The sequence below is a fragment of the Lutjanus erythropterus genome, chromosome 22 (genome assembly GCF_056507025.1).
Source record: "Lutjanus erythropterus isolate fLutEry1 chromosome 22, fLutEry1.hap2, whole genome shotgun sequence".
Taxonomy (NCBI): domain Eukaryota; kingdom Metazoa; phylum Chordata; class Actinopteri; order Lutjaniformes; family Lutjanidae; genus Lutjanus; species Lutjanus erythropterus.
In genome coordinates, this window is record NC_139338.1 from 21,348,224 (window position 1) to 21,374,777 (window position 26,554).

The following is a 26,554-nucleotide window of genomic DNA, read 5'->3' on the forward strand; positions in this document are numbered from 1 at the left end:
CGGGCCAACATAGACCATGACATTTATCTTAAAAAAACAGGAGGGGAGAAATGAGTCAAGCAGTTAACAATGCCACGTTTTATTCCTTCATCAGCTACAAAACTTGAATTTTCTTAATGGATGATTAATTCAGAATCCGACCGTGTGTTAAATTTGATTTTTACAAATGTGGAAACACTTGCAAGGAGAACTGCAGGTCGCAGGATTCAACCATCAGGGGTTTACTGCTTACTGACGGATCCCTGATCGTAAAGTCAGAGTCTGACCCAGTAATAATGATTTTGGAGGTGTCTGCACTCAAGCTGACGAGACTTCCATGTTTGGCCAACATTTAAAAATCTTGCTCAACAGCTTTTAAACTACTTTTAGTCCAGTTCCCCTCAAAAATATTTATATTGTCTCAAGCATGATAAATGATAACTATGATAGGAATCAGTGCCTCAATCACAATTATGTGTTCATTGATCAGTGTCTTACACAGACTACAGTTTGATTTAAACAGTGATAACCACAGTAATGTACGGGGGGGAGCTGGAGACAACCTGACGGCCACAGAGTCACAGTGTTCTTCAGTGTCGCTAAAAACAAACACCTCTGCAAATTAATGTGCTCTGATATGCGCTTATCGGAGCGAATTAAAGCGACTGTACGAATGAGGAAACTGGACGGCTCCCTCAGGCTCTGCAGGAGGGGGACGAGTCGGAGGAAAACTAGCAAGCGGGGTCAGCTTCACAGATTAAGTTACCATGGCGACTGAACCAGTGATAAGTTTCCCCTCATCACTCTTGAGTTTTCACTAAACCTGCTTTCTGAAATAGGGTCTTGGAGAGAGACAGAGAGTTGAGTTTTCCAAATCTAGTTCCATTATATTCAAGAAAAGGCTGATATCTCCAAAACTCTGCAAGTCACACCAAAACAGCAGCACTACGGGTACGATGGTTTTGGGATGAACTGTTCTTTTAGAGCTGGGCATATTTTGCATGTGTGTGTGATTTCTGTAGTATGCTGCAAAAGTGTTACTTATGATATCCTACATTAAAATGCTCATAGAGTTTCCTTTCACTACCATTTTATATTAGATGGATTGTTAGTTTTGTCTGAAGCCAGCAAAACTGATGTAAGAAAACAATATGAAGAAAAATAGAAAATTCTATGTGTGTCGTTTGCATCCTCTCATCCTCCCACTCCATAACGTCTTTTGTATGACCTTGGGTCGACTATCTTGTTAAGCCCCAGACTGAGTTACCCCAGCAACCACACATCACCGGGACAACCGCGAGCACTGCTGTGCATATGTAGGATGTACAGACAGCACCGCCCTCGACTATTTCTGACAGGGCTGTTGTTTATGCATCACATATCAAGTGACGAACGCTTGTCACTTACACATTAAGTGGAGAGCGCCGTTTGTTTGTGTGTCACACCGCCGGCCAGTGCAGCGTTAGCTTCCCTGCTGACCTCCCGTCTCGAAATGTGACGAGCGAAAGAACTTAATGCCGTCTCTAGCTTGTGTTTGTAATTTGCATTTGCGCCGTTATCCAAGGTGAACACTAATACAGAAGCCCAATTAGGAGGAGGATGTTAGAAACCCGCCATCAGGCAGCAGGTGCAAGCAACACCATTCACCTGACACCTCATTTAAACGTTTCAATGGAGCAGCCACATTCAAAAGTGGACGTCAGCCAGCAAGTGGCTGCTTTCATATCAGATTTTTCACACTCGGATATAAATATTTGGACAATAACACATTTTCTGTTTTGGCTTGCAGCCCAGCACGTTTAAGATTTCAAAGGTGGTAGACATTCATAAATGGAGGATACTGAGGCGCATTCGCAACTGATTCACTGTTTTTATTTGTGATTCTGTGAATCAGTGTTTCAGCACATGTTGCATTGATGCAAAATGCTCGTATTGGAGTTACAAGGGTTCTTCTCGCTTTCCTCCTCTTTCAGGTTTCCCTGTGAACAATATCCTCTTTTCACCCTGTTCGTTTTCGTGTGTCTCAGTGTGCAATGTCGATATTCATATTGAGGGCATAAAAAAAACAGATTTTAAATTAATTAAAAGATAAATATAACAAGCAGGATGTTTTTTTTAAGACAAAGATGGCAAAGTCTGAGAGCGTGGGCGGCGTGCACCGTTTGGGTGCACACCCTTAGTGCGTTCTCTTCTCAGTCGTATCTAACGTGAAAACACCTTTCGAGTGCCCTCCTCTCAAGTGAAAAAATGCTACTTCAGTTTTTGCTCAGCAGCGTGTGGACAGACAGACACTAGAGAGTAAAAAGCACAGTGACCTGATATTGAAATGAAGTCGTGAATCTTCAGAAATATATTAACATAAAAAGGAAGAAGCACTAAAATCCAATAATAAAAGCTGTTCCCCTTTTTGTTCAGTGTAGTAATACAATTTGGTATTCATTTGGTGTCACTGGGTCGTGACTTGAAAGCTATTAAAAATGCATTTATTTCCTATTAAAATATTTATGTAAAAATGTAAAATTTATTACACAATAGCAATCACAATAGGTGTGCTACATGAGACCAATTCAGTATCTTTTTTTAGTCATGATTTTCACTAATATGGGCAAGTCAGCATGAAGATCTTGGAAATAACGATTTCCAAATAACAATTTAGTTTTTCAGGTTGAGTTTTTTCTGCAGCAGTTGATGCATGTGATCAGGTAGAGACAGGATTTAGGGCAGTGTTTCTCGGTCCTTGTCCTCAGGGACCACTGTCCTGCATGTTTTAGTTGTTGCCCTTATCCGACGCAGCCGATTCAAATGATCAGATCATTATCAGGCTTCTGCAGAGGCTTGATGATGAGCTGATCATTTGATCATTGATTTTGATCACTGGGGCATTGAAACATCTAAAACATGCAGGTCAGTGGTCCCCGGGGAGCAGGACTGAGAGACACTGATTTAGGGCTTATTACTGCAGGATAGCTGTTACACACTTTCCATAGCAAGAAAAAAAATGCATAGTATATTTAAATAAATTTGTCAAGAAATAATTAAACATCATGAATTGAATGCACTGACAATTTCCTTTGAAAAGTCTCTGAAGTCAATAATCTCTTGATTATTTATACATTTGCATTTCATATCTGCACTCCATGATATCTGAGCAAGTAATGGGCAAGTTTCATTTTATAAAAAGGAAGATGACGATGAATGAACTTGAGAAATGGGGATTAATCCTGCTATAATGTAAAGTTAATAAACATGAAACATTTATGAAACTTCGTAGTTGCTAATAACTCCCAGTGACTTAACAATATCCAAAACCTAAGGCAAAATCCGGTCTCGTATCACAATATTGTTATAATATCGATATATCACCCAGCCTTAATTGATATGTCTGAATAAATATTTCAATAAATTTTTCACAACACTAGGCCCTGCTTCAGGGATCGGGTGGATAGGGTTGCACGGTTTGGCAAATCAGTTATTTCATCAGGTTTAGAAAGAAGTGTGGTGCTTGAGGAGCTGCAGAGAAAAGAGAGCGCAGGATCAGAGCCCTCTTTTGTTTTTCCTGAACAGCAGTTCCCACCTGAAGCTACCAGTAATGAGCACGGCTGTTCGATAGCAGCTTCTCAGCTGAGGAGGCGCCGCCGTATCGCCCATCCCGCTCTTCCAGTGCGTCCTGCAACAACTCCCCCTCCCCGCCCTCCCTCAGCCCATTCATCACACTCAAAATGCCTCTCACCGGCCGAGCTCATCTCCAACAGGTCGAAGGAAGATTGATTTGTTTGTGTACAGAGGCAAAGAGAGAGCGAGGGAGCGGGAAGGAGAAAAAGAAAAGGAAAAGACAGAGGTGGGAGTAGAGGAAGACTGATACCGAGGTGTGTTTTTATGTGTGTACCAAGGAGTCACACAACCAGTCAGTCAGGCGAGCAGATAGACAACCGCACAGCTTGAGTGTGTGTGTGTGATCGACTGAAGCCCTCAGACAATGTTTTCACTCCTTTTCACTCCCCTCTAGCGTTCGCTCACCTGTCTCGGCCTGCGCTGTCTACCACCTGGCATATTTAATCTCCTCTGCACAATGTGACCAGAATAGTAGCACTGGAAGTATTTTGTCTCTTTCACCTCGAGGACGTTTTCATATCGATCCTTAAATAGACACATTTTGGGCAGATAACCCAGTCGGATGGGATTTTATCCCTGTGGGTAGATTTTCAAGGTAGTTGGGGAGTTTTCACATATAGTTTAAACGAACCAAACTCAGTCCTTAAAGTGGACCAGTTAAGCTGCGCCGCGGCCTCCGTCCTCTTTTTGTTCGCTATATATAAACTCATCAAAAAACTGGATGGAGAGTTCAATCAGCCAGTCCCCCAGAACAACTGAAAACAACTGAGTCAAGAACACACAATTGACATTGGCAATTTGGCACATTTCACTCGGGACTCCACCCACATAATCAGCTGTGTTGCTCATCCGACAAATGCAGGATGCTTACAAGTGGGACATCATTGTAAAGTGAAGTGAAAATGCTTTCCGGTGATAGAAGATACAATGCTAATAGTACAGTGAGAAAGGAGGTACGATCGATCAGCTACAAATTTCCAAACTTTTCTTGGCGAGTTTAGTTCCTCTGGAGCACAGGCACTTAATCACAAAAGGGACGAATTGACAATTGAAGGAAAACCTTAGCGTCGTTGTGTGTTGATAGATTTCTTCCTTTCTTCCTTGGACCAAACAACTCCTCATCCACTAGTTGTGCTACTATTATCAGCGGCCATGGTTATATGTAGCGCTGACTCCGAGAAGTCAAAGATCATCAGTCAGAGACCCCTCAGTGGGACTGACGTTCTTCCAGTCGAGCAGATGTTTATTTCCTTTGCAGTCAGTGTGAATTACAGCTACAGGATAAAACAGATAGAAGCAAGTGGTTGATAAACAGATCTGAGCTCTTGTTTTTTTTTTTAGCTGCTCATTGTGCACAGAGCAATGCAACAGCATGACAGGTTTTGAACTTTACAAACTGAGACTCTAAATCACTTCAAACTGTTAACTAACTGTGATGGAAGTGGAGAAGCCACTACATCAGAACGCACTGCACGTGCAGGGCAGGATGCTTGTTTATTTTTGCCACTGACAGGCTCAGATTATTATTCCAAGCATCTGACAACATTATGGACTGCTACCATGAAAGACATATTTCTAAAGAGCGTGATATGTTTTGTTTAACTAGAAACTGATGAGTTTTTTTTTTTTTCAGCCCGTGCCAAAATAACCAGACTCCCCTTGTAAAACCGTAATCTTAACATCATCGTGAGCTTCATTCAACAGTCATTCAACTCGACAGAGACAAAGATAACGCACCAAAAATATCTCGGTTCATATTTCCAGTGTTCCAACAATCACCAACTCTGGTTTCGTCTAAGTAAACCCTTAATTCATGGCTTGAAGGAGTGTGCAGGGCAGGTGGTGCTGGACAGCGGCAGCTCCAGCCTGAGGAGAGAAGCTCTGTGGTGCAATGATTTTATAACTGAGCTATGGGAAGACATTTTTTTTTTGTCTGACTGTGTAAAAAACTGATGTTTTCACGTCACAGGTGATGAAGAAAGGGGTTAAAACTCCAAAGTTGGGAGACAGACAGTAGTTCTTTTTATTTGTTTTTTTGAGCATTTCAATGCAACAGCATGTGATCCGTCTACACCAAGGCTTTTTTCAATACTCACTTGTATTGAAGCAACTGATTGATTGATACTGTAAAAGAATTGAAGTTCGATACCTTGCTTCAGGTCTAAGTACGACCTTGAGAGCGGTCTGAATTCTTATGGAGTTAACACAAATGTGCAAAAAATGCTGGCAGTTTGTTTAGAGGGCTGAAAGGAACCAAAACACCCTTAGTCAGTGGTGAAAGCATATTGCACTGTCTGTCTACATCAGTGGGGATAATTCTGTGGCTTTTTGAAGTAATAATAGAATGAAACTCTCCCTCAGTTTGCAGCAGACCTCTGTAGACCGTTGATAAATCTCCCAAAATGCCGGACTGTCAAATACGTTTCCAGGTAAGCAGAATGATTTTGAGGGGTTTTAATCATTTCTGCGTCTCTTACCTCTGAGACATGGGGTGTAGCAGTGTGAGCAGACAACAACTGCTATGTTAGGATCTATTATGCCTTCATATTGCGGGCTGAGGAAGCAACCTTCGGCGTTCCTGGAAAACATCTGAGTCAGCCTGTAGAAACCGAGTTATTTTCTTGTCAGCTTAGCATCTTTCACATAAATGTGAGGACAAAATGTTTCAGCAATGCAACTAATTGTCCCTGAGATATTTTGGCTCTGTAAAGGTTTGATTTCATGCCTGAAAGCTGCACAGCCAGTTCACCGTCTTCCTGTATACCTTGTAAAATGTCAAGGTCCAATTATATTGTCTTTTTTCATTTGGCTTTTGAATTTACTCGCCGGGGCTGAATCGCTGCCAGCGAGCTCCGGCTTCTGCTGTAAACAGCCAGGTTTAAACACTCCACTCATGCTGACACGGTTCAGCGGTTGTGTCGAGCCCTAATCGACGGGCAATTCAGTGGAGCTTTTAAAGGACCCTTATGGCGTCCTTCAGGGTCAGACCGATATATATTGGTTTGCCAATATTGGATTGATATTTAAGAAGGATGTTGAGCTCCTAGAGGCTTTTTCCCAACAAAATATTCATTATCCAAACCTTCCACCAGCCCAAAAAGTATTAATATTGAGCTTCAAACCCCACAGTTTTTCCCCTTTGCTCTGGTTCCCTACAGATTATATGATGGCCATGAATGTTGTAGCGCAAGGAGTAGCTTATTGCTTCACACCTGAAGCGAAAGCAAAGAGTATGATTGGTCAATAAGGGGGTCTGTTGTGACCCTTCTCTCTGACCAGGTGCTGAATGCTCCCCTGAAGACATAAAAAAATCTTTGTAATCATTGGTGGTGAGTGTTGTCTCTGCTGACAGCGATGGCCTTTGAACCCTGCAGGGAGTGGCCAACCTGCCACTGATGATTGAGGCGTACGGGATTGCCAGTTCAGAGGCCACTGCTGTTCGGTGATGTGTTCAACTCTAGAACCACCCTCCGCCCTCTCCTCATTTGATAACGTAATCCCCTTCTCAACCAGCACCAACCCCTGAGCTCGTCTTTGAAGCCTGCTGTGCTGAAGTTGGAAGCAGGTCTATAGCCGTTTGCACCTGTTTGATTAGTTGTAGAGAGAAGAGGCAGTTTAAATCCACTTAGGCTGATAGAACTGCTGCTTTAACAAGCAGGAGATGGTTTTGTCTGGGTCGGTACTGCCTTAGAGGAAATTCATGATCTGAACATCCTGTTCCTCCCTTTTCCCAGAGATCTCATGCTCCTTATCCCGAACCAAACGCTGCATTCAGCATGATACAACTTGAACGTACCCTATGGAGTTTTTGACTGGTAGTTCCAGTGTTTTTATCAAAGGGTTCCCATTTTGTTGATTGTGCACATGCATAAGGAAGTGAAAGACATTCCTGCCTGTGGTTCACAACAGTCTTCTGATTGACACAAGTGCATTTTTAGTTCAGCAATTCCCCAAAAACATGAGCTGCGTTTTTGTTGAACTTAAAGGTTCTTTCAGCCCATTCAGTCCTTCCACCATGGTCCAATATCTTAGATGATTAGGCAAATTAGTTTGCCAATATATGAATTGCATCCAGATGCTCCACCAACTGCCTCTGTTATTGTGGTCCTTAATTTTCTTGTAATCTTGTTCTTATTTTTTAAGCTTCTCTTGGCACTGTTTCTTTGTGCAATATTGGGCTCACTTAACTTGCAGATTTTTGCTTACACCTTATTCTTGCAGGTCGCCATTTCCAATTAGTGACTGGATTTCGTCCTCTGTATACATACTCAATGAGGCCTGGACTTCGTGGTCCGTCTCTCTGTCATATTTTTTACATTCCATGTTGTTGTACTTTAAGCACCATGAACTAAAATGCAATTAGGGCTTTTCGCACTGCATTTTCTTAGCCTGGGCTGGTAATGTGGAGTAACTTACCCCTCTTTCACACCCAGTGTTAGTACAGGGTTAAGCTAAGTCCTGGGCTATAAGATTCACAATGCGCCACTAGTAGGTCTGGGTTGAATGTCCCTTTGCACAGTAACCAGTGTGAGCTTTCTCGAATGTTTTTTGTCTGCTCTTTAACAGCCTTAAGCCCAATTTCACACTTACAGCCTTTAGTTCAATGTTTAGTTGATTTTCAGGGCATAACTAGACAAACTTGGGGCTAGTCCTGCTCTGGGCCAGCAAGCCTTAGGCTAAAGTCAGGGTTAGCCCTCTTTGGGATGTGCCAGTGTGAAGGCATTCTTAGCCTTGGGCTAACAGCTCCCAAAGCCTGGGGCAAAGGCAGATTTTTTTTTTTTAAAAGGTAGCTGAGATGTGACGCTGCAATTACTTGACCATTTAGAAGTCTTCATCACTGCAAGCCCCATCCCCAAAGTTTCTGTACTTCTGGAAAGTACTACCTCCTGAGCAGGGGGGCTTTTTTGGGGGTAATATAATGTCACTGGAACTTAATTTAGAACCTGGTCCCTGCTGTGGAAACGCACTGAGTTCCTCCAAAGTTTCTTAGTCCCTGGGGAAAGTTCCTGCGGTGGAAATGGATGTGAATATAAAAAATGCAGGTTGTGCAGATGTTTTATGAGGAAAGAAATACATTCAATGTGTTTGTGAGATTTCAGGGATACAGACAAGCATTTTTGTGAGTAACAGTGAATCTAAACAGAAACTTTGTTTACATGAAAACTCCTCACGGCATCTTTAACTAGATGTTACATTTTTTTCCCCTTTATATTCAAGTGCTCGCGGTTGCTAGGTTTTCCACTGAAGCCCAGTATTTCTGTCTGTAAATGACAGATGTGTAACCCTGGTGACGTCCTCCGTTGCTGCAGCTTTCCTTCCAGGTTTAACGATGAGTCCGAGATGCATTTTTGCACATCACTGTTGTATCGACTCTGCTGCTTTGCATTAGACTTTGCCCTCTTAGCAGGAGTCACTTCTGCCATCAGCATTGCCACTGACTGCAGATTTTGAGAAGAATACATGATTGAAACTATTTACTTCCCCCACCCCTTTGTGCAATAACTGATGTGATTTGGTTTTAGTGCACCTTGCTGCATAAATTAGCATATTAACAGGCGAAAATGCCATGACACTCATGCCCACAATAACTCAAGAACAATACATGACAGAAACATCCCATTTACACTGCACCCACTCCCTATAGGGTAGATGATCTGATTACCTTTTGGAACAGCTTGTGCATAAATTTACATGTTATTGAAGAAAAATGGCAGCTCACCAGATATTTTGCCTGCCTCTTGTTTGTAAAATGTAGTTCTGTCAAAAAGCCAAAGGGCTGATTGTTTATGAAACGTAGTCACGTCTGATTTAAAGAGGTAGTCTGGATTATTTGAAGTTCCCTACGTATAGAGAAAAATCAAATGCAGATGTACCTGATTATTTAAATATATAGAAGAAAAACAATTGTAATCATTGTGATGAAGCTAATTCTGTGCTGTTGAGATATAAGTTAAGTAAAACTCTTTGCTTAGGAAAAGGAAAACATGACGTGACAGATGGAAGCATTCAGCTGCATCTTTGTTCCTTTGTTTTCTTTGAGAAACTGTCGAACGCCCAGTCCAAGTGTTTCTTCACAGGCAGCATTTCCAAATTTGCTTTAACATAGAAGACAGATGCTGATCTTAAGCTGGTCTGCTGCTGTGTGATTTCTGATGTAATCTCGCTTACTGAGCTGGATCGATCCTGTTATTCATTCTCTGGGCGGGCTTTGACGAACAGGCAACTCTTTGGCTGTAAGTGGAGCACGGTGGGGTGGCGGAGTCGGGGAGAGCCCATAGGAGCTGTCATAGTTTTGTATTTATGTGGGTTAATGCTGCTCACAGAAGCAATGCATCCCAGTACCACACGAGCTCTTTTGATCAGCCCACCATCACGAGGTTTAGCATTTGCATTGAGAGCAGAAAAGCCAGAAAACCACAAGGGTTGTGTCAAAACTGTAGCATTACAGCACTGATCCAAAGCTCTTGTGTTTTCAGTAAAACGCTCCGGGTCTCCCACACAGATATGAGCCTTCATGCAGCTCTTTTTCTTTCTGTCTCTCTCTCTCATCAGAAACGGGCTCAGCCATCACCTCCTCATGCATCGGGCTGGGAAACTCACTCACACCACCTGCAGGCCAGGCTGGAAAACCTGTTCCAGGATACAATGGTAAGAGTCACAACTGTCGATCCACATTCACAACAACACGTATTTCTGCATAGATTTATACTGTAAGCTATAGTGATAGTTCAGATTATTAACTGTTTGGTTGCATGAGGTGCTTACCCATAATCAGTGTATTAAATACAGTAGATCCGGTTGACATGCCTCCAGTTTGGTGAAGCAGATAAGAGGACTGGATCGGAAACTAAGCAGTGCACTGGGTCAGCAACAAAAGGTGTTTAGCCACTTAAAAAAGGTCCACCTGAAAAAAAAAATCTAAACTGCCTTTTCTGAGAGGAAGCTGCTGTTATGTAAGCTAAATATCGCTCTCGTCAAATCAACCAAACTCCATAGGCAAAATCAGTAATTTTACCTGACTGGACACAGGAGTTGCTGGTCTACTGCTGCCTCGATGTATTAGTTTCATTGTGTTATTGTGTGGCTTTGGTGAATCCAAACTAACTTTTTAAAACACCAAAGTCACTAAATAGCATAAACAAACTAACAGCCCGAGGCAGCAGTAGAGCAGCAACGCTGGTGTTCTGCAAGGTAAAATTACAGATTTCCCCTATGGAGTTTGGTTGGTTTGAAAAGAGTGATATTTGTCTTCTATACCAGAGATTTCCTGTCAGGAAAAGGCTGTTTGACAACAAAATGAAAGGCTGAAAGTATTCTAAATAGAGCATACACTGAACAAATGTTGATTCTTTTAGGTGGACCTTTTGTAAATGCATAATATGCAACATTTTCCTAAAAACAATACCTTTTGTTGCTGGCTGGGGGCAGCTGACTACCTGCCTCATTCAACCCCACTTCAAATCACCCTAACTCTCCATTTAAAATAAATTTTACCGACTAGGTCAGAATTGCTGCCCCTTAATCACAGATCCAGATAAACCGAAACAGAAATGGCTAAAACTTAGAAACTGTTTGCAATTCCCTGCAGAGTATTTAATAGTATTGCTCTTCAAGTTTGCCAGTGGGTGATGCACCGCCTCTGAATATGAATCGCTTGCTTCTCCCTCTCCACTAGTCACAGTGATCGATGATGACATGCAGGAGGTAAAGCCAAGAACCCTGGGAAATATTGTGGTGAGGTAAGCTGAGTGCGTTATGTTCGCTGCCTTGTGAATCATTACTTTACCTTCCTTGTGTCGCTCGCACACACATTTAAAATGTGACACGAAAGCATTTTGCACGCCCTAATCAAATTTAAACTCTAATCTTTTAGTCATTAATCTTAATAATTCACTGTTGGGCGGCTTGGATCTGACTCCAAACAGCCTCGCTGCTGTGTGTTGCCAGGTTTGGAGACTGAAGCACGCGTGTGTGTGTTAATGTAAGAGAGCAGCCTGTACAAAGTGGACTTCATCAAAAGCTCCACCAGCCCTTTGTGCTGCTTTATCTTGCAGCCTGCTACCTATCTGTTATCACTCTCCAACTCCACTTCCCTGTTCTTTGGAACTGCTGGTATTATTGACTAAGCGCCAAACAAGGGGGATTTCCAAAGAATTCACATGAACAGTGCATCCAGGGATGACGACAGGTAGGGCTGTAAACAGACGGGAACGGCTGTGTGACTAATAGCCAGAAAGCCTGTGCCAGCCCCATTGTTTGTTCAAAAGCTATACACACAGCTCATATTCAATATTTACAGACAGGGAGGCTGTTGTAATGTGTTCTGGCTTATAAGCACTGTGTGGTTTCATGCCATTTGTTTGTTATACAACCACAATCCTAAAAAAGTTAGGATATTGTGTAAATCGTGAATAAAAGCATAGCACAATCATTTGCAAATCATTTTTCAACTTGTATTCTATTAAAGACGGTGCAAAGACCTGCAACATGTTTCAAAAACGTTGGGACAGGCGCAACAAAAGACTGGGAAAGTTATGGAAAGCTCAGGGAAATGGGTTAATGGCTTGGGTTATACATGTTTAAAATTGTGCATAAGAAGCTCAGCTCTTTTTCTTTTGGCTCAAACAACATAAAAAATAGTGTATATTTTGTCATAAACAGCATGAAGGATGCTTTTTATCTTCCATTTCCTGCAGCCAATCAGCATCAGAGATAAGCTTCCAGGTTTAGTTGTGTTTTTTTCCTTGTAGTGAAATTAATCTATGCAGAGGCATGTTTAGAGTTCAAACTTGGGAAATGGGATCATCTTGGTCAAGTCTGTGGTCAAGATGGGGGATTACTGGCGGTCTCTGAACAAACAAAGACTGAGGGACCGAGTTCTCCTATCTGCTGTGTGTGTGTGTGTGTGTGTGTCAGTCGAGGTTAAGTCCAGCAGAGTCCAGCAGAGTCTGGCTGTGTGTTTAGACTGTTATCCATCTTCACACATCATCATCATGGCTTTACTGAGCAGAATCTGACTCTCCTAAGACTCCTAAGACTGATCAGTGAATTTAAAAGGATTCAAACTGTAAAAGACTCAAATGTCACACAGTGTTTAATATTTTTGTACTTCTTTGCAGAAGCAAAGGGTTAAAGAGAAATATTCAAACTAAACTAAACTTTTGCATACTTTTTCCCTTCAGGCTACCTTTACCACCTGGTGCAGCATTGTCACTGTGGCAGAACCACAATCTGTTCAAGGAGCTCTACTTCACCAAGTTCCCAGTAAGATGTGTCATCATTTTTTCACTTTCTGACGTGTACCTGACAAGACGTAATTTGCACAGCTGTCTGGTTTAATAAAAGAACGAGAGAAAAACTTTAATTTCTCTAGAAACAATTAAAGTTATGTTCCATTCTTCTCATATGTCACTGGATTAAAACTGTAGAAGGAAGGGTGGTGATTAGTTTGTGATAAAATGTGGCCCTCTAGTGTTGAAATCTGTTATTACAGAGCCACCTCTTCATTTTTGCAGCCACTCAGAGGTTTGAATGAAAAAATTTAATCATTAATCATTCTGAGAAAACCAAAAACCTCCTTCATCATTAATAAATGGTAAATTGATAGTTGACTTAAGTTTAGTAACTTTAATAGTTATTTCCCTGTGAAAAATAATGAATGATCATTATATATAGTTTATAAATTACTTATTTGATAATACACAAACTCGTGATAAAATAACATCTGATATAGCATTAGTAATAATTAGTAAACATTATTATGATATCATTTAGTTAACAGTAAAATAATCATTAACATAAGCGTAACTAACTATAAATTTTGCATTAATTAATGATGATTATTGTAAAGTGTTACCATCATTTTCATCATTCACTTTCCATTGACTAAGTTGTTGCTGGTACCAAGAGAACTACTTCCTTCCATCCCGTTATTTTGTTGCGGCTCTGTTGAGGTGCCATGTGAGCTGAGCTTAAACTCACAGGTGGAATTAAAACACTACAGACCACTGGAGAGATGCAACAGTTAGTCAGTTAATCAGTCAGTTGTTAAAAAAACGTTTTCAAATATTTTGAAAATTGATTAATATTGTAATTTTACAAGCAAAAATGTCAAACATTTGCTTGTTCCATCTTATTAAATTTAAGCATTTGCTGCTTTTCTTCGTCAGAGAGTCTTTGGGTTCTGGACTGTTGGTTGGGGAAAAAAAAGCAATTTGAAAACTTCACATTTGCTCTATGAAATTGAGATACGCATTTTTCAAAACTTTGACATTCTATAGACAAAACGAGCGCTTGTGAAAATAATCGACAGATTAATCTACAATGAAAATAATTATTAGTTGCAGCCCTCGAAGGTCTAATGTATGATTTCTCAAACACAGCTTGTCTCCTTGTTGTAATAAATCCACATGCAGAGAAGAAAGAACACAAAACTTGTGTGAAGTAGAGTCGTCATGATACCAGAATTTTAAACTTTGATACAAAACTAGTACAAAAAAAAGATAGCTATTACTTATTTCAGTATCTCAGACAAAAACAGAGCTGTAATCACACACACACACACGGCTGTAATGTAATCATTCATCGTTGTTCATCACCAGGGTTACTATGACACCATGGATGCAGGTTTTGTGGATGATGAGGGTTTCCTGTACATCATGTCTCGGTCTGATGATGTCATTAACGTGGCAGGACACAGGCTGTCCGCTGGAGCGTTGGAGGAGGTAAGAGAACGATTACAGAAGAGCTGACACAAAGATTCTTTCCGACTTTTAATACTCCTGTGTAACTGTCGTGTGTGTGTGTGTGTTCTGCAGTCAGTCCTGATGCACCCTGCGGTGGGAGACTGCGCTGTGGTCGGTCTGGAGGACACTCTGAAGGGTGTCGTTCCCTTGGCCCTGTGTGTGCTCAAAAATGGTGAGGCTTGACAGATGAACCAACAGACTCAATCGATCAGACCTTATTTTTTTATAGCACCTTTCAAACAAACAAAATGTTGTAAAGAGTGATGGATGTATACACAGTGTAGCATCAGCTGAAGTTAATCCCTCTGTGCAACTGCACACCGTCAAGTTAAGTTGACTTTAAGTGTTTGTTTTTGACTGACAGGCTCAGATTGTTATTCTGTGTGTCTGACAACATTATGAACAGGATCACCACAGAGATGGACTTTTTTTTAAAGAAGTAAAATGTGTATTTTTTTAACAAGAAACAGCTGTTTTATTGTACTCGCCAAACTAACCAGACCCACTTTGCAAAACTGTATTTTAACATCGTCATCTTTATTCAAACTCGACAGAAACAAAATCAAACCGAACAAGTGGCGTTAAAACTACATGTGCTTGTTTGCATCGTGTGCTGTGCGTCTCAGGTGTGCAGAAAACTGAAGAGGAGATCGTGAACGAGATGGTGAAGCTCGTGAGAGACACCATCGGACCCGTGGCCGCCTTCAGGAAAGTGCTTTTTGTCCGGGCGTTGCCGAAGACGCGCTCCGGCAAGATCCCCCGCTCCTCTTTAGCCAACCTGGTCAACGGCAAACCCTACAAGGTACGACTCAGCTGGTGGGGAAATAGTTTGTGCATCGATCCCATCACCAATACTGGTCTTAAAAGTATTTTAAGGAGTAATATGTACCAATTGCACACCCAAAAGTGAGAACTAGTTCAAATAGCACAGTGGAGTCATAGATGGTACATTAGATTGAAATTCCCTTTAAATGACCATCTTTGGTTGAAACAAGTCCCCTCCATTTAGCATTTTTTTTTTGTAGGGCTTAAAATCAATATTGACTCTCCATTATATCCTTCATACTTTTGTTAGTCTGGCTGTGAAGTTCTAAATCCTACGTGGTTTTAGAAAGTCTTTAAAAGTTTTAAATTCAACTTGGAGAAACCTGTGGGTACCTTGTTTTTTAAGTTAAAGTGCTGCAGTATAAAATCGCTGAGGGGGAAAATTGTCCGTACGTGCTTTTTATTTTTATTTTATTTTTTGTCCCTTGTGCAAACTTTTACAGCCACTCGGGAAACAGTAAAGCTCATTTCGCGACTCAGAATTTGAATAATGATGGTGCATTAGCAGGTCCTGCGCTCATTAAACAGAACTGAGGGCTCATTTGGGATTTCGTCTCTTTATAGTTACGGACTCAGGTTTCTGCTGATCAGGTGCTAAAGGCCTCGAGAGGGAAGTGGATGATAAACTGAGACAACAATACTTCTTAATATAGTCATTCTGTTTACTGATGTAAATATATTCCATGGATAGACTTTGATAAAGTTATCTGAATGCAAGAGTTTAAAAAAGTCTGAGGACAATCATCATGCAAACATAACTGAGTTGTTTAATTGTTCAATTACAGCTTTAATTACATTTTAATCAGCGTGTTTTAATTTTTTATTGTTTTGAAATGAGCTTTGTTTCTGCACAGATCACTCCAACCATCGAGGACCCAGATGTGTTCAAAGAGATCGAGAGGCAGGTAGAAAAAGCCCTGAGACCTTGCGGAGCCTGAACTCGTCTGTCGGGTGACGGAGGAAGCTGAGGTTGGACACACTTGGGGAGCACAAGCAGCTTTTTGCGGCACTGGGTGTTAACTGTGAAGTAAACTCGTATGAACTGTGCTAAATCCACGAAGCAGCATTAAAGGGATAGTTCGAAGTGAGGTACTTATCGAAAGTCAGTGAGAAGCAGGGAGGAGCAGCGGCATGAAAGCTAAGCAACGTGCTGCTGTGGACAGGGTCAGCAGCAAAATGTATTTCAGCCACTTTAACCTTTTAGACCCCAGTAGAATCTAACATGTTGCTGCAGTTCACTGAGAATCCTCCCACGCTTCAACCCACGCAGCTATATTATAAGATCAAACAACAGTAATGTGGCAGGAGGTTGTGTTTTTGGCAGCTTATATGAGAAAAATCTGTGAATTTATATGCAGGAAAGGCGACGCAACCCAGTCAGTCGCTCCTGTCGGCTCTTTGTTTAACAGTTTGACAGGAAACAGCCTTTTACGTAAGCCAAAACAAAAGCTTTCTGCAAACCAACCAAACTCCACAGGCAAATTAGGTCATTTTTCCTCACTGAACACATAAGTTGCAGGACTACTGCTTTGTCGATCAGGTGGTTTGTTTGCATTATTGTGCGACTTTCGTGTTTTCAAAGGTTTAAGTTCAGTGAGGTAAAATTACCGATTTCCCCTGTGGAGTTTGGTTGACTGATCTGACAGCTGTTTCCCATCAGAAAAGGCTGTCTGATGGCAAATAAAGCAGTGAAAAGTGTTTTTTTTTTTAAGTGGCCATAATACCACTTGTTGCAGACCCTGTCCACAGCAGTTAGCATTTAGCTTACTGTTACACTGACTTATCGATAAGCTCCTCATACAACCCCACATCAAATAATCCAAACTAACCCATTAATGTTCCCATTTGTATGTAATCTGAATAATAATGTGAAACTGTACTGAACTTTGCGCATTACTAATTAATGAACCAAGTCGAAGTATTGGCATTTTTGAATAACGAATGAAAGATAATGACGACAACTCCTTCACTGACAGTAGTTCTTTTTTTTTTTATTGACAATGAAAATTTGCTTGCTCACCACTTAGTTTTTGACCAAAGTACAAGAATAAATTAAAAAAATGGACACAAAATAAAATGATTCATTGTTCGTGCAAATTGAAGATGTAAAAACGAACCGAAAAGCGTAAGACTTGTTTTGAGTCGTCCATCAGAAATAACTAAAAGACAGATAACAGGGCCCGTACGATAGGCTGCCCTGGAAACTCCGACGGAAACAAAGAGTTAACAGTTACACCAATGTAAGTCACAGCAAGCAACAGGTTTTTTGTCATTAAAAGTCACCTCACTTCAACATAGTCATATACACTCTACGCACACTATGAGCTAAAGCAGTCTGTCTTTCAGTTATTTCCTCTGTTCTGTTAATGTCTGAGGGGGGGTTTTGGGGGAGAAGGCCAGCTCGGCTGAGTGTGTAGTTGTCCTTTGTGTTGATGTATCGCCTGACAAAACATACAGTACAACGAGTGACAGGTTCTACGAGCGACGTCCTGCTTCTTTTGTGTTTAGTTTTTCTTTTTTGTTCTCTGAGAAGAAGTTCTTGTGCAACTTCGGAGAGCAACAGCGTCTCTTTGTTTTGTCCTTGGCTACTGAATAGTCCGTTGAGTTGGTGCGGTTGTATCAAAGTGCTTGTCATGTCGTCCACGTGTGTCCTCTCAGAGTCCATAAGAAAGGATAATGAAGTTTGTTGGTGCCAGAAATGGGGCTCAGAGTGGGTTTTTTTTTTTTTTTTCGTCCACCACTGGAGGGCAGGTTTTCACACAACATCCAGTCTCTTCCTCTCTCTGGTTCATCATCATCAGCACAATGAAAAAATAAAACCATATGTACAAAATGATCTAGAGGGGCGGGGTCATATGGAGACAGTTTAAAGAGCAGCATATATTAATCTATGGTCCACTAAATGAGGTGGCAGGGACATTTTTTTGCACAAACTCTGAATATCTTTTTATACATAGATGTGTGTATATATATTAAAAAATGGCATATTTATGTACAGATAACCTACACATCTCCTGTAGAAGAAATACACAGTACGTTATGCTTCGACAAGTTACTGTACATGTAAAAGGTAGAAATGGTGACAACGGGGTAGCCTGCAGGACAGTTTAGCACCGGCGTCTGGTGCCCACACTGTGGGGGCGTGGAGGAAGGTCGGGACGGGACGGGGGGCTCAGAGAGGAGAGCAGGGCTTCTTGGCAGTGCGTGTCGTCAGAATGGTTTTGTTCCTCGGCAGGTTGGCCCGTCCAGCAGCTCCCCTAGTTAATCTCCATTCAGAACTGCACCTGAAGGGAAACACAATCAGGGGTTTTAATAAAGTCCTGCACAGTACGAAATCCTCAAGGCTGGGGAGGTTTCTAAAGAAGACATGGAAAAACCATGAATTATAATTAGTGTGAAATGCCAATGCTAATACTTTCATATTTTTGTATTTTAAAACGTTCATATAACCTGTAGTTTATTTGACATCAGAAACAGGAAACGGTTCTGAAGTAATTTCTGGAAATTTACTTCCTTCCCTTTCCTTTCCTGATGACTGTAGGATGGAGTCTGTACACTGTATTTAAGTTAAGCTTTCTTATTCAGCAAACGCAAAACAATGTCAAATGAGGTGCAATTACTGCCATTTCTAGACTCGCTTTACACATTTTTAATTGGTTAAGTGCTTTGGAAAACCTCACAAATATACTTTGGCTTTTATAGAACATTTTGCCTCCAAATCTTTGACAAGTCACATATTATTATGGATGACATTTATTGGCTAATATCAGTTGCTAGAGATCTGCAAACAAGGCCCCGAGATGCAGAGTTGATTAGCGTCCGTGTGTTAGTGTGGGAAGTTCCTAAAAGTCTCTAATTTTTTGGGAAAACCTGCATTTCAGAAGAGTTTTGATTTGATTACCATGATTACCGACAAGGGTCATGTGCAGTGTGAAAAAAGGTTGACGTTAATCTTTGTTTTATTTGCTTCTGGGTGACGTAGCTTGGCTATTTTCTCTGTTTGCTTATGCGTCTCTGTAATGGACAGTCGGTATTAATATTTGTGGGACTAAGTGTCGGTGGCACTGGTTGGTAAATTTGCCTCTTTAGCAGCTGTGTGTGTTTTTTGCACCTAACAGAGAAGCCTGTGCACGGCTCTGCTGGTGCAGCTAATTATGACATAGCTATTAGGGTGACTTTGTAAGTAGTAGCATTAGCTTTTATTAGTGTGAAGCTCTTTAGAGCAACAACAACAACAATTGCTGTTGTTCCTTTTTAGCATTTTCTAATAAAGATGTATTTTTAGAAGTACTTACTGCATATTCAATAGTTTACTTTGATCTCCTTAAACGTATTTATGACATTAAATCAATTTGGGCGGTCTACATCGGATGTTTCAGCAACATTTTTTAGTTAATTTAAGAATCGATTTGCTTCTGTGTTAATCAGCGCAACTGTCTACCCCAGCTGCATAATGGTCAGTAATTTAACTGCTACCGTAACACTTCAAGTCTGTTTTCTTCTGACTTGCAGAACCAAAGTTATCTTCTATTCAGCCGTGTTTGCTGCAGACCAGATGTCAGATGTTCACGAATGACTTTGAAAAGTAGATCTGCCCCCTTGTAAGTTTTCCTAATTTACAATTTGGAACAAAGGGATTTATTGTGGGTTTTTTTGGACACTAATTAGCATAAAAATGCCTTTTAAATTCAAAATTGTTTGTTTGAACAGTTTTTAAAGACATTGTAGTAAAAACCAGAGTGGCTGCAGTGTGTGTGTGACACACACTGCAGCCACAAAGTGTGACATTTAACATCAAAATCTGACAACTTGATATGCATCTAGAACAAATTTTCAGAATTGGAACTGATTTTCTATTTATTCAAGGACATACTGTGTGAATATTTTGCAAAAATAATCTTAAAAAGCTGAGTCTGAAATGAAGAAGTGAGAAAGTTGCAGTGGTCTTTTTTTTAGGTGCCTCTGTGGAAATCTGGCACTGCATGTTTTAGTTTTCGGTGGCGACTTCTTGCAGCAGTGGAAAAATAGAAATAGAGTCAGCAGCTGGGGGTAAGGCAGTCATACTGTGCGCAGCAAATAGTTAAAACAGAATCAGTTTTTGTTTCCTTTGCACGCGTACTGTACCAGAATTCAACCCTTTGCTCTCCCTGAACTCTGCACTGTATTCTGTCTCTTTTTGCTGCGTAGGAGGACTTATAAAAATAAGCTGATGAAAGCATTAGAAAGAGCCTGCAGGGTGCTCTACGGGATGAGCAAATTGTTTGGAAACAAAAAATTACTGTTATGAAAGTAACTCGCGCAAACTTTTTTCCCACCGAATCGACCCCTTCTGCTCTGCTTTATCTCTTCCCCCCTGAGCTGTTGTTTTATTTATTTCCCTAAGACTCCTGCCTCATATGACAACCCTGCAGTCACAGCATTTTATCACTATTATCTGTCTGCTGTGCCTCTAACCTCAGTGCTTATTACATTCTGCAGGCTTGTAATGATACTGGTCCATCACGAAAAAGTTTCCTTGCGTTGTACAGACTGCAGTCAAATGCCTGAACTGATGAATGTACTGGTGGCAGCCTAACTATTATACCAGATAGTACGCTTAGATGATATTTGAAGCATTTTATATCAAAGTAGCTTCTGTTTCAGATTCACAAATGCATGTTTGCTGGCGAAAGATGTGTAGATTATCTTCTCCCTATTACTGTTTGCAATGTATTTTGTATTTTAAAAGTCTTACTAACTTCTTTTTACTACTACTTTAGGAGGAACGCTTGAGTTTTAATGAAGTTTTTTTTGCGTTTAACGTCTCTAAAGCAGCCCCTCTCTGTTGGATAGGATTTGGCGATTAAAAGTCACTACCTTTGCTAGTTGGCACCAGAAATACCAGTTGGTTTAGGTTATTATTAATATTGTAATAATGTATTTTGGCAGTATTTTGATCTGTGTCAGAACAAAGTGGCATGCAACCACTTTCAGCACGCGCATGTGAACGTTAACCTGCAAGGAGAGCAGGCTGCTGATGCCTGAAATTAGAAATCGCAGGAATTTATGGACAACGGAGACAATCTTACAATGAGAGAGGGTTTTGTTACTTGTCAGTGCCTTTGGTCGATGTAACGTTACAAATACGAATATATTTAATGTAAAGTTCATATTTTTAGAGCCATTTTAGCCAAGTGTCCAAATGTCCTCAGTAGACCCTCTGTTAACAGTCCCTCAGTGCACTTAAAAAATGTGTGATGATTCACAAACGTCCAAAATCTCAGTTTACTGCTCTCATGTTAAACAGTACAGCCAAAGCAGACTCAGTGTTGTCTGCAGTTTGCGTTTACATCTGGTTGCCACGTCAGTTGTGATAAAGTACGGCTGCAGAGAAAGCGTTGTCAGATAGTTTATGAAATCAAAATAAACGCTTATGAGACATCACACTTTTTCAGTGCACCTGGCAGAACAAAGGAAACAGTTTGAAGCGAAACTGGGGCGACCTCTTTTTGTAATCAGTGCCGTCTGGATAAGACTCACAAGGCCTATTTTTAGGAGCCTTGAACAATCACAGTCACGTAAAACGAACTTTGTTAACTAATCTCTGTGTAAGGTACAGTACAGAACTGCTCGTTTATTTGAAGCCGGTTTCTAAAGCTCAGACTGTCGCTGACTCATATTTTTTGGACAGACATTAAAAGGGAGACGTCAGTATGAGACCGCAGCTCGCTGCCCGTCCCGCCGTCTTCTATCACCTCATCACAGCTACCTGGCAAAAACACCGCAGAGGCTCGCCAAGGCAATGAGACAGACGCGCTTATCTTGGGAAACAATTGTCCCTCTTCTCTTTCATCCAGTATCTGTTTTACGCACTTCTGAAGAAAGCTGTGTATTTGACAGAGCGAGAATCTGTGTTGTGTTACATACAGCGTACAGTTTAAGGTCCCTCTCTTCCTCCTCTCAGCAGGAGTAGGTTCTCACCGTGGAGCTGTCCAGCCGCTGCACTGCAGAGGGTCCGACTGTAGGGGGAGACAGCGAGAGAGAAACATCCTTTAAGTCTAAACGTTAAAAGCCCCTCCTCTTCATCAGATGGACCCGGAGTGAGAAGGAAACATCCCTCCACTCGGTCGCCACCCCAAAACATGTGCCACAAGATCAGACGTCCTCAACGGTATGGGTGAGATCACGAGCAAAACACGTTCCTCACACAGCTTGTCGAGTCACCCTCGAGAGAAGCCACGTTATCACGCACTCAAAGGAGGGTTTGATTTTGAGTGTTTTGTGGACGTCACAGACCAGGGAGCACAGAGAAGAGAGACAGGGGGACACGGGAAGGCTGTTTCAGTGTCACTGGGAACACCTTGTTAGAGGAGAACGCTGGCCACTGCAGACAGATGGTTTCCAGTCATGTATCGCAACACAAGTGGTAAAAGGTAAAGACACAGTTGCTGATACACTCTGCATCCTTTTAAAGGGTAATTCCCAGGTCATTACAACTTTATTCCTGACCTTGGAAGCAAAGCTTGAGTCATTTTCAAGTGTAACTTGCAGGTTAAATATCCTAATGAGATTTATGCATAATCTTGTGTAAAATGACATTTTTAAAACTTAATTTAAGATTTTTTTGGACATAAAGACCAAAAATGTTAGGAAAATTTGGTCTGTTGGAGCAAGACTCTTAAAAAACGCTTTTTCTTTTCAATGTTGCGAGTACCTGTTCTTACATCATGGTTTTTTAAGAGCCTTGCTCCAACAGACCAATTTTTCCTAAAATGTTTTGGTCTTTATGTTAAAAAAATCTTAAATTAAGTTTTAAAAATGTCATTTTACACAAGATTATGCATAAATCTCATTAGGACATTTAACTTGCAAGTTACACTTTAAGGACCACTTACTGTATTTAGTGTATTTGTGTGGCTTCTAGTCTACTGGAAACCCTTATATAGCCTGTATGAAACCCAGCGATGTTGTTTCATATGAACTTTTATGATTTAAATTTAATCTGTAGGGTCAGCAGATGGTTGCAGCTTGGTTGCTAAGAGTTGCAAGAGTTGGCAATACCATATAATGTAACAGTAGCAACATACTATTAAAAAGGTCTGAAATAAGACTATTTTCTTTCCATTAAATATACTCCTGTTAATTATTAATATGCTAATAAGAGCAGGACAGTGGGACTAGAAATGTTTTGTAATATTATGCACTATACAGCTCATTAACATCAAAACAAACTTACTCTGGAAAGTCTGACGATTTCTTTCATTTTCTTCTTCATTCTACCTGATAATGAGCTGATTAATACAAATTACACAAACTGCCAAACTTGCAACTCATAGCAGCCAAGCTCAGTTTCATCCACTTGAAGTTGCTGGACAACCTCTGGCTCAATCTGTTTGTTTGTTTGTGTAATTGTATGACTTTGGTGTTTTGAAAGCAATGTTTAGAGTCACTGAAGTCACACAATAACACAAACAAACTAACAGACTGAGCCAGAGGTTGTCCAGCAACTCCTGTGTTCTGGGATGTAAAATTACCGATTTCACCTCTGGGGTTTGGAGAGTGCGGTATCACTTCATCCACTTGGCCCATAAACGACCTTTCAAACATAAAAGTTCATAGGAAACACGATTACTGGATCCAACAGTTTCCAGTAGACTGTTTTGTCAGTATCACTCCGTCTTCATCAGCGGATGTAGTTTGCTCAGTTTTTCTTGGAACTGCACACGTTCAAACTTTTCATGATTCTCAGCGAGGTCTAGAGAGGCTCATGATTGTAAAAGTTTGAACATGTACAGGTTCAAGACAAGCTGAACAAACTAAATCTGCTGATGAAGACTGTTTAATACAGTTGAAGTGAGCAAGCGGACCTTGAGCTGATATTATTTTAGCAACTTATTTTAGTAGTTCTGGCCATGGGTCCAATTAAACTGACAACTTTACGCAACTTAATTGCTGAGATCTGAGAGGTTTGTTCTGAACATTCATCACAGTTTACAGAGCAACGTCCTGCACTAGGAAGCATGAAACTTTACTTACAATAATTGTAAGAGTCTTGTCAAAATTTCGGTTCTCAGTTTTACCTCCAAATCAGGATTAGATTATCTGTCCGATAATTTAGGGCTTCACTAAATTAGATTCATAGCTTCAATTGAAGTTTTCAAACAAAGCTTTAAACGACTATCATCATATTTTATGACATGAAAAGTTAAAAATACGTGGACAAAATCCTCAATTTGAATAAAGTGATTCATCAGATTTAATTCATTAGTTACTCTATTTATTAAATCAACTCGCTCCACTGTGTGAGACCAGCAGGAGCAGTTTTTGCTGCTATGAAAATGTTGGTTTTGAAGGGCTAAAAGCCAAAAAATATGGATTGAAGCTGATTATTTAGTTGGATAGAAACGTTGTGAATTTTGGTAATGATTACATCTACTTATTTTTGATAAATTTAGATTTTTCAGGCTTTGCAAAGCTCTAGAGCAGTGGGAGGCAACAAAACAAGGCTCTCAAAATTAGATTTTAGACGATATAACTGTGCAGAAATACCAGGTTTAAACAGAATGAATAGACATGCAGAAAAACCAGAAAAGATGCATAGCATTCGAATGTTGATTTAGAATTCAAACGTCATGAACAAAGGTTCAAACTATTCAGTGCAGCCCCAGAAGCAAAGTCTCGATGTTCCCAGATCTCAGCAACTCTGTTCAGTGCATTGTTACCAGAGCAAATTTAAATGATGGCCAAAACTACAAGACCAAGTTGTAATAATGTGGAATTGCCCTTTAACGAAAGCCTATGTCAGCCAGTGTCCTCTTTTAACAGCAGAGGGATGAGGAATGAAACTGTCAGTGTGAGTTCTCGAGACATCCAAGACGTACTGTCACCTATGTAAACCTCCTGATTCAGGCCAACTTACATAGCACCGCTCAGCCACCGCTTGTTTTGCTGCTTTACTACTGGAACTTCAAGGGTTACACCAGCAAGCATGGGTCCTAATCCATAACTTGACCCCCCAGCTTTTACCACCAGGGTGACTTAGACACATCTATTTTGCAACTCTGCAAAACGACACCCTTGGAGTTGGATATCGGAGAGATTCGAGAGCAGGAGAGACAGAAGAGAGAGAGAGATGAGGGTGAGAGGCCACAAAGAAAAGGAGAGATACAGCAGGACAGTGGTTGGCAGAGACCATGTGAAGAGGAGGGAGTAGATGTAGAGTAATAGTACACGCAGGGCCGACAAGCCCAGGACCTTCAGAGGGGCATAGCTGACCTTGAAACCAATCCAAATACATGTCGTCTGGGCTGTCATCCAGCGCCTCATAGAGGACTGCAGAGCAGCCGTCACAGAGTCGGAGAGAACAAGAGACATGGTCACAACACAGCAAGGTGGGGGGGGCAGCAACTCCTGCGCTCAGGTGTGATGCTTTTTTCATCCACGAGTGCGACAGGTGGAGTTAACCTTTGCTTTGCCTTTGAGAGCCACTTTGCAGAAAATGTCACGTACTTTATAAAACAACAGTCTGTCAGTGGGTTAACTGAGGCGTCACATGTGCGAGTTAAAAGTGCGGAGGTGGGCACTCACCCTCGGGGGGCAGCCGCCGGGAGTGACCGGACGTCGCGGTGAGACGGAATCCAGCAGGCAGCGTCTCTGCTGATCCGGGCATCATACTTATACCGTGAACGTCTCGGGGCGGGAACTGCCTCCTCCACGATGGACCCCGGAAGTCTTTGTCGTCACACTGATGGACAGAAAAACATTTGTGAAACGTCCACCTAAAATATATCTATCTGTTTAAGTGTATGCTATATTTAGAATATTTTTATTGCTTTACTTTACAGTTTTTTTTTAAATGGGAAACCACCATTAACCAACCAAACTCCATAGGGAAAATCAGTCATTTTACCTTGCAGAACACAGGAGTTGCTTGTCTGCTCCTGCCTCAATCTGTTTGTTTGTTTGTGTAATTGTATGACTTTGGTGTTTTAAAAGCAATGTTTAGAGTCACTGAAGTCACACAATAACACAAACAAACTAACAGACTGAGCCAGAGGTTGTCCAGCAACTCCTGTGTTCTGCGATGTAAAATTACCGATTTCACCTCTGGGGTTTGGTTGGTTTGGAGAGTGCGGTATTTGACTTATGCGATGGCAGTTTCCTATCAGAAAAGGCCTTTTGATGGCAAAATAAAGCTGGGATTTTTTTTGAGATGTGCCCTTCTGCTTCTTTTTACTGTGGACGTGTCAATCCTGGGAAATCTGGGTCACTGTATTGAATTCTTTTGAATAGAATTTCTTAATTTTTAATTAAAACTAGACAAAAACAATTCACAACTATGATTCTGCTGATAGTGGATGAGGAAAAAAAATGTGAAGATCTGATCTAATATGGAATCATGAATAGATGCGTTG

At 41.0% G+C, this 26,554-nt stretch overlaps 2 protein-coding genes across 2 annotated transcripts in view; one reads left to right on the forward strand and one right to left on the reverse strand.

Moving 5' to 3' along the window:
- acss3 (acyl-CoA synthetase short chain family member 3) overlaps positions 1-16,564 on the forward strand; it is a 59,184-nt gene extending 42,620 nt beyond the window's left edge. The window contains exons 10-16 of the mRNA XM_084711098.1: positions 10,144-10,239; positions 11,267-11,330; positions 12,774-12,855; positions 14,193-14,315; positions 14,409-14,508; positions 14,963-15,138; positions 16,016-16,564. Coding sequence (XP_084567224.1) covers positions 10,144-10,239; positions 11,267-11,330; positions 12,774-12,855; positions 14,193-14,315; positions 14,409-14,508; positions 14,963-15,138; positions 16,016-16,099 — 725 coding nt within the window. The 3' untranslated portion in view covers positions 16,100-16,564. The remainder of the gene's footprint in view (positions 1-10,143; positions 10,240-11,266; positions 11,331-12,773; positions 12,856-14,192; positions 14,316-14,408; positions 14,509-14,962; positions 15,139-16,015) is intronic.
- Positions 16,565-17,131: 567 nt separating this feature from the next.
- The window catches only part of ppfia2 (PTPRF interacting protein alpha 2), a 235,853-nt gene continuing 226,430 nt past the window's right edge, over positions 17,132-26,554 (reverse strand). The window contains exons 30-33 of the mRNA XM_084711099.1: positions 25,728-25,884; positions 25,416-25,472; positions 22,068-22,159; positions 17,132-18,445 (exon numbers count right to left, since the gene is read on the reverse strand). Of these exons, the coding sequence (XP_084567225.1) occupies positions 22,101-22,159; positions 25,416-25,472; positions 25,728-25,884 (273 nt within the window). The 3' untranslated portion in view covers positions 17,132-18,445; positions 22,068-22,100. The remainder of the gene's footprint in view (positions 18,446-22,067; positions 22,160-25,415; positions 25,473-25,727; positions 25,885-26,554) is intronic.